We start from the raw sequence: 18274 nt of genomic DNA, 5'->3' as shown, positions 1-18274 counted from the left end.
AAACCCTCAGAGTACGAGTCGCACGTCTTAACACGCTTGGCCATGCCAGGCCAACGTGTTAGTCGTTGTTATATTTCTCTAATATATGTTTGCATACACACAACTTTGAAACATTTTGGGCGAATTGTCAGTGATTGTTTCACGGTTGTTCCCATTATAACTGAAATAAGAACATTTCAATGTAATGACATTACAAAGAAAAAAAACCTTCTAAGAGTATCTCTAAATAAATTGTCTAATGATATATATATATATATATGAAATATTAACTTATTTTATCAATAGTTGTATCAATACTGTTAGTAGCTTACTTCGTAATTCTAATTTAAGCATACTGACTTAGCTTAGAAAAGTTGTAAGAAATAAAAGTTCCATCTGTTCTGGACTACGAGGACTTCCACAGCAAACCATGCTGTTTATAGAATTACTAAAGTTTATGTTTATTGTTCTAGATACTAAATAAAGACCCGGCATGGCCAAGCGTGTTAAGGCGTGCGACTCGTAATCTGAGGATCGCGGGTTCGCATCCCCGTCGCGCCAAACATGCTCGCCCTTTCAGCCTTGGGAGCGTTATAATGTGACGGTCAATCCCACTATTCGTTGGTAAAAGAGTAGCCCAAGAATTAGCGGTGGGTGGTGATGACTAGCTGCCTTCCCTCTAGTCTTACACTGCCAAATTAGGGACGGCTAGCGCAGATAGCCCTCGTGTAGCTTTGCGCGAAATTCACAAAACACTAGCGTAAATAAGCTACTTCATTTTGTTTAAGCCTAGTCCATGAATACGCAATTAATATAGAGAATCAGTGTAATAACGTAACAAAAAATGAACCAAACTGATAAAAAAATAACCTTATAAAACCGACAGGTGTGTTTCTAAGTATTCCCACTATAAACTGATGCAGGGAAGCGTACTTATAAACTTCTAATAACTTCATTTTCGTCCGGAATGAGTAAATAAATATTAGTAATGGTACCAATTTCGAACTCGCAGATTTCCTTGATTAATTAATGTGGTAATATACAGAAGTAGAAAAAAAACCTTTCGAGTTTAAAATAAATCACTTATAAATTATTATACTTTCATTAAACCAGCGTAAATAATGTAAATATATGTGAATCTACCAAACACTTTTCCACTTAAGGAACAGCCGACAACATGTTATACTATGTAATGGTTTAGGAACATCGTACTTTCGTATTGCTTTTGAATGTTGTTTTTTTTAATTTCGCGCAAAGCTACACGAGGGCTATTTGCGCTAGTCGTCCCTGATTTTGCAGTGTAAGCCTAGAGGGAAGGCAACTAGTCATCACCACCCACCGCCAACTCTTGGGCTACCAATGAACAGTGAGATTGACTGTAACATTATAACGCCGCCACGGCTGAAAGGGCGAACATGTTTGGTGCGACGGTGATTTGAATTCGCGACCCTCGGAATACGAGTCGAACGCCTTAACCCACCTGGCCATGCTGGGCCCGTACTTTCGTACTGTACAAATGTTGAGTATTGACAAAGAAGTTTATGATTTCTGAAGGTTGTTCAGAAGAAAATCAGATGAGCCTTGAAAAGCAAAGTTAATAAGAGTGTCGTTGCTGTTTGATAACAAGTGAGATGCGGCGTTAGAAAGCTAAATGAAAATATTCTACAAGAGAAAATAACCATTCTTTCTGTAAACTTAATTTATTTTCTCTGGGTTTCCTTTCGTTTATCTTTTTAAAATATCCTTTAACCACGAGCTCGTCTGTCTCTCAGTCCTTCGTTTTCCCACGTAAAATACACTATGTTTGTCCTATCCAGTGCCGACGAAGTCTTTCGCCCAATACCACGCACGACTCGTCAAGCTGGCTGGGATAGACAAACATAATAGTGCTCTAGACACTAGTTATATCACAAGTTGTATGATCAGTTTTACTTACATAACTACAACACAATAACACAAATATAATAAGTTTTCAAGTTTTGGCGTCGCTTAGCATAAAGCAAGAAGTTAGAATTGAGCTAGATGTTAATATACCTATAGTTCTAGGTCACATTACTCATGGTTACATTACTCAAAATTATCAATTCTATACCTCAACTTGACCCTTAGTATATGTTCCTCTGTAGTTAGCGAACTGCGCTCAGAAAAAGACCAAACTTCATAAAGTGGTAAATCATCGCTTTGAAGTTTGAATCACGTTTCAGAGCAGAACATTTATTATGTAAGAGTTCAGATTGTGTCTTCGACATTTCATAATTACCATATACAGTAGTATATCACGAGTATGTAAATAATATAATTACAAACACAGCAACTTGCAAAGAGTTCACATTTCGGAAAACAGTGTTAGGGTTAACGTCTTCTTACACATTACCTAGATGTTACAATATTGTTACATGATCAGAATTTGCATAACTATTTTTGTCTATTTTTTTTACAATATAATGAATCAAATAGCGACATTATCCTCTTTTGTGCCTGAAGTTATGGGAACAAGAAAACACTTGACGTAAAAAAGAAATAAGCGTGAATATTAAGTACCATCATCTTTTAAATGAAAATAAACCTGAACGTTTCAGGATTTCATATTCCAGACCAAAGTTAGGTATGTTTGAATTTTTAAACGTTATTGAAAAAGATTGTTTATTTAATTATAACGTGTTAGTTAGTTTGTTTTTAATTTCGCACAAAGCTACTCGAGGGCTATCTGCGCTAGGCCGTCCCTAATTTAACAGTGTAAGACTAGAGGGAAGGCAGCTAGTCATCACCACCCACCGCCAACTGTTGGGCTACTCTTTTACCAATGAATTGTGGGATTGCCCATCACATTATAACGCTCCCACGGCTGAAAGGGCGAGTATGTTTGGCGCGACGGGGATGCGAACCCGCGACCCTCAGAGTACGAGTCGCACGTCTTAACACGCTTGGCCATACCAGGCCAACGTGTTAGTCGTTGTTATATTTCTGTAATATATGTTTGCATACACACAACTTTTGAAACATTTTGAGCGAATTGTCAGTGATTGTTTCACGGTTGTTCCCATTATAACTGAAATAAGAACATTTCAATGTAATGACATTACAAAGAAAAAAAACCTTCTAAGAGTATCTCTAAATAAATTGTCTAATGATATATATATATATATGAAATATTAACTTATTTTATCAATAGTTGTATCAATACTGTTAGTAGCTTACTCCGTAATTCTAATTTAAGCATACTGACTTAGCTTAGAAAAGTTGTAAGAAATAAAAGTTCCATCTGTTCTGGACTACGAGGACTTCCACAGCAAATCATACTATTTATAGAATTACTAAAGTTTATGTTTATTGTTCTAGATACTAAATAAATGAGGAGTTTTGTTCTCAGACAGATATTGTTAATTGACGTACAAAGAATGACTTTAAATAATTAAACGAATAAGTAACATAACAACATTTTATATTCTTATTGTTCTTTTCTTAATGTGTTTTTTTTCCCATCGAAAAGTATAAGATTAATTACAATAAAATTATGTTAAGATCCCATAAAACTGCTGCTTTAAGATGTACCAGTTCTTCTCTAGAAGGCCCGGCATGGCCAAGCGTGTTAAGGCGTGCGACTCGTAATCTGAGGATCGCGGGTTCGCATCCCGGTCGCGCCAAATATGCTCGCCATTTCAGCCGTGGGGGGCGTTATTATGTAACGGTCAATCCCACTATTAGTTGGTAAAAGAGTAGCCCAAGAGCTGGCGGTGGGTGGTGATGACTAGCTGCCTTTCCTCTAGTCTTACACTGCTAAATTAGGGACGGCTAGCACAGATAGCCCTCGAGTAGCTTTGTGCGAAATTAAAAAACAAACAAACAAATCTTCTCTAGATGTTGAATGGACAAGATGCTCAACTGACTCTTTTTACACGACTTATTAAACTAGTGATCTATATTATTAGAGTCTAGTTACGTTTTATTCTACTTTAGTTGTTGAGCAATATCGAAAAGAAGTGTAATTTTACACATTGTAAGAGCCCAGTTAATAAGTGCAACACCTATCTAAACTACACAACTCCTTTGCTATGTAAGAGACATTTTTGTAAAGATTATACAGCACCAAAGTTATCCCACAAGTCTGACCAGGTAAATGTGACAGCGGTTGGAAATATATCATGAGACAGCCATCATGTTTTGTATCAAATTATTCTTTCAAGTAATGGGAATCTAATTCTTTAATACATCGTTCACAAACTTGCAAGTATCTCAGAAGTACGAATCGAAGCAGTTCTAAAAGTTAAATATGAGCTCATACGTTATTAATCTGCACTCACTGGATGTTTTTAACATTTTGTTCAACCTCTTTATAATTTCCTCAGACCTCGAAGGATACTGTGATAATACTTTGGTAACTTTACCATCAAGCTTACTACGGTGTCGCATATCTGCAGAGTGGTGCCATTGATGTTTCCAGTAAGATATGTACAGTCATGTGGAATAGTTAGGACACCCTATGAAAACCTGTGTATTTTTGTAACATTTTTGGATATACAGATATTTAATCTCAATTTCAACAATACTGAGATATTATAGGAATATAACTAAACAATTATAACTGAAGAAAAGACTTTTCAAGATCTTCTGTAAATGTAATTCTACAAAAATGCATATTCTAACTAAGGAAAAAAGTTAGAACACCCTACCCCCTAATAGCTAGTGTTACCCCCTTTGGCTGAAATAACTGCAGTGAGACGCTTCTTGTAGCCATCTACCAGTCTGACATCGGTCTGAAGAAAGTTTGCTCTACTCCTCAATGCAAAATTCTTTCAGCTTCACCAGAATCCACCATGAATACTACTGTGTATCAGAGAGTGCTTGAGGACCATGTGAGACCATCTGTACGAAAATCAAAGCTGAAGTGGAACTGGACCCAAAACATACCAGTATATCCACCAAGGACTGGCTGAAAACTGAGAAATGGAAAGTCCTGGAATGGCCGAGTCAAAGCCCAGATATTAATCCCATTGAGATGCTGTGGGGTGACTTGAAACGGGCTGTACATGAAAGAAACCCCCCAAACATCTCACAGCTCAAAGAATTCTGCATTGAGAAGTGGAGCAAACTTTCTTCAGACCGATGTCAGAGACTGGTAGATGGCTACAAGAAGCGTCTCACTGCAGTTATTTCAGCCAAAGGGGGTAACACTAGCTATTAGGGGGTAGGGTGTCCTAACTTTTTCCTTAGTTAGAATATGCATTTTTGTAGAATTACATTTACAGAAGATCTTGAAAAGTCTTTTCTTCAGTTATAATTGTTTAGTTATATTCCTATAATATCTCAGTATTGTTGAAATTGAGATTAAATATCTGTATATCCAAAAATGTTACAAAAATACACAGGCTTTCATAGGGTGTCCTAACTTTTTTCACATGACTGTAAGTTTCATCGCATTTTTTAAATTTACTTATAGCGGTTAAATGGAAGAGATTTATTAAATATCCTTTTAAGATAAATAATACGGTGTTCTTTTTGTTTCATTAGTTTATTGTTATCTCAATAATTGTATGGTTAAAAATGTATTTTAGTTTACTATTCATTAAAATTAGATTTGTTTCCGTTACTACAAGTGCATTAAAAGCTAAGAATTACGATCGTTGATTACATTACTTAAAAGTTAAGCGTTTAGACAATAATTATTTCAGAAGGTGTCATTTTGTTGGAGACATATCTTGCACATGAAAATAAAGCCCGGCACGGCCAGGTGGTTAAGGCACTCGACTCGTAATCTGAGAATTGCGGGTTCGAATCCCGGTCGCACCAAACATGCTCGCCCTTTCAGCCGTGGGGGCGTTATATGTGCTGGTCAATCCCACAATTAGTTGGTAAAGAGTAGCCCAAGAGTTTGCGGTGGGTAGTGATGACTAGCTGCCTTCTCTCTAGTCTTACACTGTTAAATTAGGGACGGCTAGCGCAGATAGCCCTCGTGTTGCTTTGCGCGAAATTCAAAAACAAACAAACTATCTATACCGATCGTTCGGGGCGCCTTGTGTGAGAAATAAGTTCTGCGACATCTTCAAAAGATGTAATCTATACTTGCCTTCAAAATACAAACTCGCGCCTCCTACAGGCCATCACTCTGTGCAGTCGAATCTCTCGTACAACCCTGATTGTGAATTATCAGTAAGGCTTACACGTTTGATGCTTGAATGAGTAACAAAATAAATATTGATATTTAATAACTAAAACTAGTAATTACTACATGAATGGCACAGTGAATCTTACGATGGATAATTACATTAGTTTTCATACATTATTTTAAAACGCTTCTTTCTTAGAATGTTACAATTATTTAGTAGTCAATACTACGATACGCATGTGTCTATGTAACGTGTGTTTATGTGTTTTTTATTGCAAAGCCACATAGGATATCTGCTGAGCCCACCAACGGGAATCGAACCCCTGATTTTAGCGTTGTAAATCCGTAGACATGCCGCTGTACTACCGGGGACGTGTCTATGTAACCTCCATAATTAGCTGTTGAATAATGCAATAAATATACATTTCATTTGTCTGTTACTTGTTCTAAAACTGCGACAAAACATGTTCGTAAAATAATTTAGGTATATGTTTCGTATCAGTGAGTATTCTCGTTGGAAGTCAAATTTGATAAACAGATGTCTTGATTAGACCCAAAACAATAAGGTAATAATAAATTTTACCACTTTTTTTTAGGAATATAATATACAAAACATTCAAGTAAATTATACATACTGGAATGATACTGTTAAAATTAAAATGCGAAACTTCACACTCGGTAACTTGTACGATCGAACATAACTTTTATAAACAATACAAAATCAAAGCACTAACTTTAAAAGAAATCTGATAGTTACTGCAGATTTGTTTCTATGTTTTCTGCTATATTAGGATAAACTTAATTTCCATTTAATAGAAACTTATGTTGATAATGTTATATGTTTCGGGAAACTAATAACGTATATGTATGTGTTTGTACATGTTTTATGATATTGTTACTATAGATTTATCTTGCTCTTCATTCTTACCTGTATGTGGTTGCTCTTGTGTGATGCTGCAGTTCGATGTGCTCCAAACCAGGATGATTGCCAATAAACAAAGCAAGTAGAAGAAGTAAAGCCAGAATCTTTATTGCATGAAGTAGTAACGTAGCTTCACAAGGCCGAATAAGATAAGGAGATTTTGTATGCAGAAGTCTTCTGGAAAATATAAAAAACAAAATATTTAATTTCTTAAATACACTAAATACATTTGTGAAACACGCAGGATTTTGTATGTAGAAGTGCGACTAACAGTTTTGGTTAATATTGTGTCATACATTTTATGAATAACAGGACGAAGCTGATGCATTATGAAAACTGTGATCTTTCTAATAGATAGCATTATGTTTCTCTACTCTTTAGCTGCCTTCTTCAGATAAAGTAGTGTACACATTCACATTAAATAAGTTTCAACCGTGCCTCTCTTCCTGGATCACTACACATTCTTTTAGGAATGTAACACGTAACATCCTACGTCACAAGTTTCTCTCCAGTCAAAAAGTCTGAACCATAAACGTAAGGCTGAATAAAAGTAGGGCAAGTTCGCTTATGTTAGTTCTCTCAATGTAATTGACCGAAAACAAATCTATTTAAATAAGTTTTAGCAATTTATTCGTCCTGTTTGTAAGAAAGAATGAAGAAAAAAGAGATTCCGAGTATTTTCGACTGGTCCTTGGCAGAAACTCTAACCAATCAAAATATAGTTTGAGTCATAACTATATAATTAGGATACTAAACGTATTTTGGTATCCAGATGAAGTCCAAGTGAGAGCAGTGACTGACGAATAGTATTACACAGACATATTTAAGTTGCCTATGATCAGCAGACAGAGGTTGTTAAACTAAACGCTTAGTGATGAAAAAGGTACCAATGATTTTTTTGTAAGGAACGTAATGAACCACTATCAACCATATCATATGTAGTGAACGAGTGCCAACCTTACATAATGAATATTCTAAGCATCACACGTTACATTTTCCGGTTGTTTTTTTTCTAAGTGTAGGTTTTCCTCTTTACGTACTTTCAGATAATTTTTTTCGTTTATTTCTGAACTGTGGACCTCTCAGTAAACTACTAAACAAACGTTTCCATGAACTGTATGTAACATAAGTAAAGGAGACACCGGGTGTTTGTGTATAAATCTGAGAAGATTACAGGTGTGTTGATGTGTTTTTAACAGAGAAAGAGATTACTGAATGAATGACAATAGTTCAAACTATTTTAAAATAAGATATTTTATTCAGGTTTGAAAATGATATTATTCGACAGTATAATAATAGAGAATAAAGCATATTTTGTATTGAGTTTCTTTTAGTAGCACTCGAACGTCTAAATAAATACTATGATGTTTTATTTATTCATTTTCGTGCACAAGATTAAAAAGTTTCACTTCCCGTATGCATATATGTTTATATACAGACGAACAGAGAAACAGTTTGTATGTTTTTCTTATACCAGAGACACATCGGGCTATATACTGTGTCCACCGAGGGGAATAAAACCCCTGATTATAGCGCTGAAAATCCGTAGCCTTATCGCTGTCCCCAGCGGGTGAGGGGTAACAACTAACGTAACCACACTAGAATAAAAGGCAATCACCACCATCTGCAAACAAAACAAAATGTTGTATTGTTTGTTTGTTTTGGAATTTCGCACAAAGCTACTCGAGGGCTATCTGTGCTAGCCGTCCATAATTTAGCAGTGTAAGACTAGAGGGAAGGCAGCTAGTCATCACCACCCACCGCCAACTCTTGGGCTACTCTTTTACCCATGAACAGTGGGATTGACCGTGACGTTATAACGCCCCCACGGCTGAAAGGGCGAGCATGTTTGGTGCGAACGGGATTCTAACCCGCGAACCTCAGATGAGGAGTCGAACGCCTTAACACGCTTGCCCATGCCGGGCCAAATATTTATAATAACTTAATTTTATTCACCAATTAATTTAAAGAAAATCATTAACTCTTTCACCAAACGTTTGACTATTGAAGCTTCATTAAATTTTATAGAATACTAGAAGTCAATTGTTTGTTCTGAAATTTCGCACAAAGTTACTCGAGGGCTATCTGTGCTAGCCGTCCCTAATTTAGCAGTGTAAGACTAGAGGGAAGGCAGCTAGTCATCACCACCCACCGCCAACTCTTGGGCTACTCTTTTACCAACGAATAGTGGGATTGACCGTCACATTATAACGCCCCCACGGCTGGGAGGGTAAGCATGTTTAGCGCGACGCGGGCGCGAACCCGCGACCCTCGGATTACGAGTCGCGCCCCAAAATGTTGTAAGATTATAACTGTAAATTTGCCCCTGCTCTTCAATGACTTAGTTATACATCTGAAGACTTATAAATAAATACATCAAGTTTGAATACATCTAGTGGACATACCATAAATAGTCAATGGTATATCTTTTTGTTTAACATCATACAAAAATATATGTTTCTAAAATTATTTTGAAGAAGGCTTATATGGGATATATATTTTCTATCTTTTGAAGTTTTCCTAACTTGTTAAAAAACCAGTTAGTTCTAGGCTTTCGAACAATATAAGAATACTGAAGTAATTACCTTCTTTCTTTTTAATGGGAAGGAAACTTGATTTGCAGTTTCCGAAACTAAAGTTAAATGAAAGAGTCATCGTGCGCTATATAACAAAAAACTATTCCATTATTGACATCTGCATCGAAAATTATAAATATTTTCCATTTCAAGATATATATATAGTTTATTCTACACAAAAACATGACTTTATTTTTGTTTCGGCTTGTTTTTTAAGTTACAACAAGTTTATGTAATTAGTCAGAGGTTTGGAGTTGTTGTTTTTAACGCAGTCCTTACTTGTGATTTGATTTCATTTAACTTAAGTCTTCAATATTAATATTCTCTGTCTCTCTATGTGTGTATATATATATATATATACAGTTTAAATTATTCAGTTGGTTTCTACAATCGTAGAATGCCCAAATTTTCACAAAAGAATTAAATGTGAAGTCTTCGATTTAAAGTAATAAAAACTGAGAAAGCAGTCTAAAACGTTCAAGATTCGCCCGTGAATGACCCGTTAAGGCGTTCGATTCGTAATCCGATGGTTGCGAGTTCGAATCCTGGTCGCACCAAACATGCTTGCCCTTTCAACCATGGGGCGTTATAATGTTACGGTCAATTCCACTATTAGTTGGTAAAAGAGTAGCCCAAGAGTTGGCGGTGGGTAGTGATGACTAGCTGCCTTCCCTCTAGTCTTACACTGTTAAATTAGGGACGGCTAACGCAGATAGCCCTCGTGTAGCTTTGCGCGAAATTCAAAACAAACCAAGAAATAAATAATTTCTCACAGATTAAGTAATATTTTCCGCCTAGTAAATAATTGGTTGTTTTTTTTTTTGTTTTATCACTACCTTATTACAGCTAGATAACACAATTTTTTTTCTAAGTTAGCATAACGTTACGTTCGAATAAGTTTAATATGCTAATACGAAAATATTCTACCGCCTTTGACCAACTGTAACAAGGAGGTTAAATTCTCTTGAGATTTCAATGCAAAATGGCTTAAAGAATCACAAGTTGGTTTTTTCTTATATCGTTTGTTTGTTTTTTGAATTTCGCACAAAGTAACACTAGGGCTATCTGCGCTAGCCGTCCCTAATTTAGCATTGTAAGACTAGAGGGAAGGCAAAACATTTATTGTATTTTCGATAATGTTTAATAAATGTCTATAAAATATATTTTTTATATTAACTTACCCCTCTCAGTGGCCCCATGGTGAGCTTGAGAGCATACAACATTAAAAATCGGGGTTTAGTATCCGCAGTAGTCACAGCACATATTGTATAACTTTATGTTTAAAAACAAATACTAGCCATAATTATTCTTTATACTACTTGTAAAATATTTCAATTCCAATAACTTCTGTAGTCAGTCTTAAACCATGAATAGCAGAGTGTTTGTGCTAGATTATTGATGAAAACTATATAAGCTGAAGGGCACCAAATTCTGACAAATAAAAAAAATATTAAGCAAGCAGGGCCCGGCATGGCCAGGTGGGCTAAGGCATTCGACTCGTAATATGAGGGTCGCGTGTTCGATTCCCCGTCGCACCAAACATACTCGCCCTTTCAGCAGTGGGTACGTTATGATGTGATGGTCAATCCCACTATTCGTTGGTAAAAGAGTAGCCCAAGAGTTGGCGGTGGGTGGTGTTGACTAGCTGCCTTCCCTCTAGTCTTACACTGCTAAATTAGGAACGGCGAGCGCAGATAGCCCTCGAGTAATTAAAAATCAAACAAATTAAGTAAGCGTAAAAGACTTATGAATGTAAGACATATAAATTAAACGTCTGCTCTAATCTGTCACTGATTATAGATTAACTTATGTTGTTACTTGTTCGTCCTGCTGAAATATAAGTCTACGAATTTACAATTAAAATCAACGGATCGATTCCCCTCGGTGGACTCAGCAGATAGCCTCATGTGGCTTTGCTATAATAAAACACACACACTAAGATATAAGAAAATGTTTTACTGATATTGAAGAAATAACTCATCTTCGTTTTTGTGTCGATTCCAGTCAGAGATCGAACTTTTCTTATTCAACCCTAATCAGGTAGAGCTTCATTAATCTGTGTATCGAGCACAAAATAATTCTGAGATTCCAGTCAGAGATCGAACTTTTCTTATTCAACCCTAATCAGGTAGAGCTTCATTAATCTGTGTATCGAGCACAAAATAATTCTGAGATTCCAGTCAGAGATCGAACTTTTCTTATTCAACCCTAATCAGGTAGAGCTTCATTAATCTGTGTATCGAGCACAAAATAATTATGAGATTCCAGTCAGAGATCGAACTTTTCTTATTCAACCCTAATCAGGTAGAGCTTCATTAATCTGTGTATCGAGCATAAAATAATTCTGAGATTCCAGTCAGAGATCGAACTTTTCTTATTCAACCCTAATCAGGTAGAGCTTCATTAATCTGTGTATCGAGCACAAAATAATTCTGAGATTCCAGTCAGAGATCGAACTTTTCTTATTCAACCCTAATCAGGTAGAGCTTCATTAATCTGTGTATCGAGCACAAAATAATTCTGAGATTCCAGTCAGAGATCGAACTTTTCTTATTCAACCCTAATCAGGTAGAGCTTCATTAATCTGTGTATCGAGCACAAAATAATTCTGAGATTCCAGTCAGAGATCGAACTTTTCTTATTCAACCCTAATCAGGTAGAGCTTCATTAATCTGTGTATCGAGCACAAAATAATTCTGAGATTCCAGTCAGAGATCGAACTTTTCTTATTCAACCCTAATCAGGTAGAGCTTCATTAATCTGTGTATCGAGCACAAAATAATTCTGAGATTCCAGTCAGAGATCGAACTTTTCTTATTCAACCCTAATCAGGTAGAGCTTCATTAATCTGTGTATCGAGCACAAAATAATTCTGAGATTCCAGTCAGAGATCGAACTTTTCTTATTCAACCCTAATCAGGTAGAGCTTCATTAATCTGTGTATCGAGCACAAAATAATTCTGAGATTCCAGTCAGAGATCGAACTTTTCTTATTCACCCTAATCAGGTAGAGCTTCATTAATCTGTGTATCGAGCACAAAATAATTCTGAGAATTTGTTTTTTTAATCTATTTACAGACACAAGTATAAAAAAGATTGTAAAAATTATAATGGAAAAATGGGTGCACGAGAAAGTGAGAAATCGAGATGTTATGGTGTTATAAAACTTCAGCTGTACAACCCCAGAAGAAAGCACGTCCAACATCCAGTCCACGCTTATTTTGATTTTCTGTATTCATGATGTCCTACAACTTATAGCTACGTGCAAAAGTATATCGACGTTCCTTCTAGTTTTGTATACGTAGTAACGAATCCGTGACGTCGATATAGAAACCTCTTAGCTTATATTAGAAATCCTGTTGCTTTACCACACAATTAGAAAAGGGTGTTTGCGTTTTCTTTTAGCAAAGACACATCGGCCTATCTGCTGAGCCCATAGAGGAGGAATCGAACCCCCTGATTTTAGCGTTGTAAATCCGTAGACTTACCGCTGTACTAGCGGTGGGCATTAGATAAGAGAAACATGTTGTAAACAAGAAATAAAAAGTGTGCACAAATTATGGGTCTACACAAATATATGATTTCTTTGATGCCATATATAAACTGACTTTATACTGCATGCGTTGCATCTAATAATTCGATTTGATAAGCATAACTAAGTTTGACAAGTTTAGTCTACCTGGTTTGTTGTACACAAAACTTAAATGTACACGGATCGAATGTTTGTCAATTTGTGAAGCTGTACAGTATTACTACACCCTACCCGTTCTTATGTTGTTTCCTAATTTTTTTGCACCAATATCTATGTACATTTTCAATTTTTCAAAATATATTTCTACTTGTGTACGTCCTTTTTTCATATAAAGTGGCATTATTAAATTTAAAATAGTCTAAAACTGAATTAAATCTGAATTCAAAACTTAGTTAAACGTAGAGATGTACAAATTTATATCTGCCAAAAAGATTGATCCATACAATTTTCTTTATTAAAACGAATATATATTTTAATATACAGCAATAATACATTTATAATAATGGTTATTACAAATAATGATTTATATACAAACGTTTTACAAACTTAAAAACAATATTGTGCCCTCAGTTTGTTCTGGAACAAAATATTTATTCGACGGTTCACGTTGAACGAATTAATTTTGAGTTAATATTGGTACAGTTCACTTAACTGGTAACGAACTATCTCTCGCTGATCACATGAGCTTTTCACAGCTAAAGCTATACGATATATTCGTAGAAATGGTCATTGTCATATCTTTCGATGTTTACAGCATCCGAAATATAGCAAAAAACAACAACATAAACGTGTCTCTCCACGCGTTGCGATGGCTACCTTTTACACTCGTTAGGCGAAATTCTCGAAGTTTCATTTGGCAATAATCTGGTATTTACACACATATATATATTATCTATTATTCTACATATTTAGGGAATAGGTGGGAATTTTGCAATACACATACAGGTATTTCTTAACACACGTTTAACTGAAACCAACGTCGATATTAAAACAACAATATAATAGTAAATATGTCATATCTTATGCATTATTCATGAATTTGTGTTGGTTTTTGTATGTATATGGTCAGTTTGTACACCATAATAATACGTAATGCAAGTGCAAGTAATGTATACGTGGATGGGTGTATGTGATGTGCATTCTCTTCACTTATAGAAAGTGTACACATTGTAAGTGTTCATGTGTGCTGTGTATAAAATGACACGGGTTTAAGCTGAATTTAGCCCTTGTTTGTTTGCACACGTAGTTATTGTAACGCAACATACAGATACGTGTTATTATCAGCTGTTTTATTTCAGCATTAGTTAACTCATGGAAATGAATTTTAAGTATTGTAAACCAATAGGTATTCCATGACAGGATTAACTTTCTTCCCTGTTTTGTATAACTGTGACGACACATGAGTTGGCGCTAGTATACAGATTATTTGTACCGCATAAAAAATTACTCCTGTAAGCACCAGACAGAGTTAACCCTTTGATGTCAGACTGTGGCACGAGTCCAGGAAAACTGATACAAAAATAAATAGCATGTAATAGAAGTAAATGTAAATAGATTAGGATAAGGAAGTAAGGAAAAATAAAAATGATGCCAGTGCTGATGTTCTGTTTGAGGCCATAATAAATTACTAATGAATTACTAGCAAAATATTCAAATGGTAAGTGGATCAACCTCCCCCCCAAAAAAAAAAGGGAAATAAAATGGTTAACAGAGACAAAACTAGAGTTTATGAACAGGTGTACGCACGTGTCAGATTTTACACCCACAGTGCATACGTGTGTGTGTACATGTAAGCTTATGTATGCATAATGAATATTTCCTCAGTTTGGTAACTCCGCTTACTCCTGACAGCTTGCATTGGTTCATTCATAGTTTCACTAATTAGAAGCAACTTATCTCAAATATTCCTAAGAATGGTTTCTTTTTTGTCAGGAATTGGTTCTCCCATGGTAAACGTATCTTTTGTTTGTCAAAGACAGTGCGCTCTTTCCTAGGGTGATAAGAGCTCTGGTTGTTTTATTCCTTGCTACATATTTATTTTTATTTAGTTTTTTGTGTTTTATTTAATACTCCGTACATTATTGTTCTTCCAGATTTCTTTACCACAGCCTTTGAAGTATTACGAGAAGACTTCCTTCTGTTTTCTAAATCTTTCTTTTAACTTCATATTCATGTACCTTAAAAGGATGCTTTCAATCGTTCGGGACTTACCTGTTTATTTGCTTTACAATAAGCAGCTGTACCAGTCTTTTCATTACCGGATAACACTTCATCCTGCCCCCCGCTAGTACAGCGGTAAGTCTACAGATTTACAACGCTAAAATTAGGGGTTCGATTCCCTCGGTGAGCTCAGCAGATAGCCCGATGTGGCTTTGCTGTAAGAAAATCAAACAAACAAACACTTCCTCCTCTTATTTCGTTTTGCACTTCTACTTTGTGCTCTAGAAGGTATGCTGATAGTATTCATGTAAGCTATACCACCAGGTAAACTAAGTACAAATAATGTTTACTTATCTTCGGTTGTTGTTTGACAAAATCAGTGCCATCCTAAGATAGAATTGTAATCTTACCTGAGCACAAGGGAACAAACCCAGACGAAGTGTACACTGTGCGAGTTCAAACGAAAATAAATTTAACTAAAAAAAAAATTATATCTTAAATAACTCACCTGCAGCGTAACATTGCTCATCCACAGAAGTAGACTAAACTATTCTCGTAGTCAGAATTAACCTTATAAGAAATTGTAACACTTTGACCTTTTGACCTTCAATCATTTTTCACAACAATTACTAGAAAAAACACTCTTCAATCAAAAATGTACACGCAGCAAAAACTGGCTCCGGTAGCTTTGTAAACTGCTATGCTATGCATAAATTAAACGCTTTATGAATGTAAATTTAAATTAACTTACAATATATAATATAAATTATTTGAAAAAGAGCGTAGATTATCTTCCAGCCTACCAAGGTTTCATCGTTGTGAGCCCATAATCTCATCACTGCTTCATTGGGTGTCTACATTATATAAATCACTAGTACAAAATTCCCTATCTTGTATTTCAATCTACGGTTGTCCAGGTTAATACTTTAGAGATAAACATTCCAAGAAAATGATTTAAATCAGTGATACATTCTGAATCTCAGATTAGAATGTCTCGTATTTTTAAAGCTACTCGAGGGTTATCTGCGCGAGCTGTCCCTAATTTAGCAGTGTAAGACTAGAAGGAAGGCAACTAGTCATCACCACCCACCGCCAACTCTTGGGCTACTCTTTAACCAACGAATAGTGGGAGAGACCGTCACATTATAACGCCCCCACGGCTGAAAGGGCGAGCATGTTTGGTGCGACGGGGACTCGAGCCCGCGACCCACAGATTACGAGTCGCATGTCTTAACCCACTTGGCTATGCCGGGCCTATCTGTTAAGCTGTGGTGGTTTAAGCTCTCAAAAATATCGTATTCATGACATAGCCACTGGGGCCGTCTGTCCCTAATTTTGAACTACTGACCAGAGGTAAAACAACCACTCCACAATGTCGTAACACCTACTAATCCATTCTGTTATATTTGTAATGCATTTAGCGCTTAAACTGCGGGAAGTATTTTGTAGGACTGCGCTGCTTCCAACCTGATTCTCCATATCCAATATTCACGATTCTGTTGTAGTACCAATCCGCGCTCTGAGTTATTATGAGACAATAAAATAAACTTTTCTGTACATCTCTCTTTTGACACAAAAGAAACTGTTACAACTCGGGCATTTAGTCAATAACTACGAACTTCAGTATTGAACTCAGAATTCTGACATTAACATCATCGGAAAAAGTTCCTCCGAACACTATTCTCTGTATTGTGGATCTTGTTTCTCTATAAACATACCTTCTCCAAGACGAATGCCTAAAAGCACTCGAATTTTCTTTATAAAAGTAGCCAAACCTAGCATTCAAACTACTATAGATTTAGTTGAACTAGTACTTACACTTAATGTTTTTGGATTTAATGAATTATATATTAAAACCAAAGACAGAGGTATGTGTATGGACATGCTCAGACCTTCAATAGTTCTCACTCTAGACTACTTCGATACCCAAAAAAGTTTTTTGGATGTAAACTTAACTTTAAAAGATGATGTTCTACGGAAAAATTTGTACCGAAAACTAACAAATAAAGCACAACATTCGCATGATGAGAGCTGTACTCTTACACACAACAAACAAAATATAACACTAAATAAAGCACATAGATTTTAAGATGTGCTCTGACACTATGAATTATGACCGTCACTGAAAGAAGTTAAAAAAAACACGCTATCATCCAACAACTAGTCAAACCTGACAACATACAACGTGAATCTCTCTTGAAACAATTGCCCAAAACTAATTCTTCTAGTGTTCCACCAGTTAATACATATGATTAAAATTAATAACAATGCTAAAAAAAAAAAGAATTTTACTTCCTTCAACTTAATGATCGACTAAAATCCATTTTCACGGAAGTGTCTGCCGTTTCGTTTAAGAAAAATAAAACTTTGCAATCGCACTCAGTTCACGTTAAAGTCGACTGGCGGAAGTCTTCCTTCCAAAAGCAAAGTATACCACACCTGTAAGTTCATGCAAAAAAACAGACAAATTTTCGAAAAAAGACAAACAAAAGCAGTTCAAAATCACTAAATCTCTAACCTGCTCCGCAAAAAAAAAAACAAAAAAAACGTTATATATTTAATCCAATGTCTAAAATGCAATTTCTATTATTTGGATCAAACAAAAACATTCTTACGGAAAAAGTTTAGTAACTACAAGTCAACAATCAAAATAAACAAAGAACTTCCGGTTCCAAAACACTTTAACATTCCTGGAAACTCTCTTGAAGACATTAAACTGACAAGTGGAGAGAAACCATGTACATCTTAGAGAAACGGGGAAGTTAAATAAGGTTACTGGATAACACTATTAAATGCTGTATCAATAGGTGACGCCAATCTCTGTCCATTCTTATGTCTCTGAAACGATTTTCAAAACCAAATTCATAATTAAACTTACATTGCATTATTAGTATTATTCACTCTTTAATTTCTCTGTGAAACGTTGTTCGCTCTTCTATGTAAAATATTTTCTCAACCCAAACGAGCCGTTTTTGCATATAAATTTCTCAACAATTGGGTTT

The 18274-nt window shown here is 35.6% G+C and overlaps 1 protein-coding gene and 1 pseudogene across 4 annotated transcripts in view; one reads left to right on the top strand and one right to left on the bottom strand.

Annotated features, from left to right (window-relative positions):
* The window catches only part of LOC143252084 (uncharacterized), a 439932-nt pseudogene that overhangs the window by 80761 nt on the left and 340897 nt on the right, over positions 1-18274 (top strand). The gene's annotated exons all lie outside the window — the stretch shown is intronic.
* Positions 1-18274, bottom strand: part of LOC143254498 (uncharacterized) — a 43636-nt gene that overhangs the window by 9000 nt on the left and 16362 nt on the right. The window contains exons 1-2 of one of the 3 annotated variants that reach the window (XM_076509670.1): positions 7301-7439; positions 7011-7181 (exon numbers count right to left, since the gene is read on the bottom strand). In XM_076509670.1, the coding sequence (XP_076365785.1) occupies positions 7011-7181; positions 7301-7365 (236 nt within the window). In that variant the 5' untranslated portion in view covers positions 7366-7439. Of the gene's footprint in view, positions 1-7010; positions 7182-7300; positions 7440-18274 lie in introns of those variants that run through there. The other 2 variants (XM_076509672.1, XM_076509671.1) reach the window with 2 other exon arrangements.

The sequence above is a fragment of the Tachypleus tridentatus genome, chromosome 6 (genome assembly GCF_004210375.1).
Source record: "Tachypleus tridentatus isolate NWPU-2018 chromosome 6, ASM421037v1, whole genome shotgun sequence".
NCBI classification, from domain to species: domain Eukaryota; kingdom Metazoa; phylum Arthropoda; class Merostomata; order Xiphosura; family Limulidae; genus Tachypleus; species Tachypleus tridentatus.
Note: the sequence above shows the minus strand (reverse complement) of the source record. Positions and strands in the feature narration are given on the sequence as shown.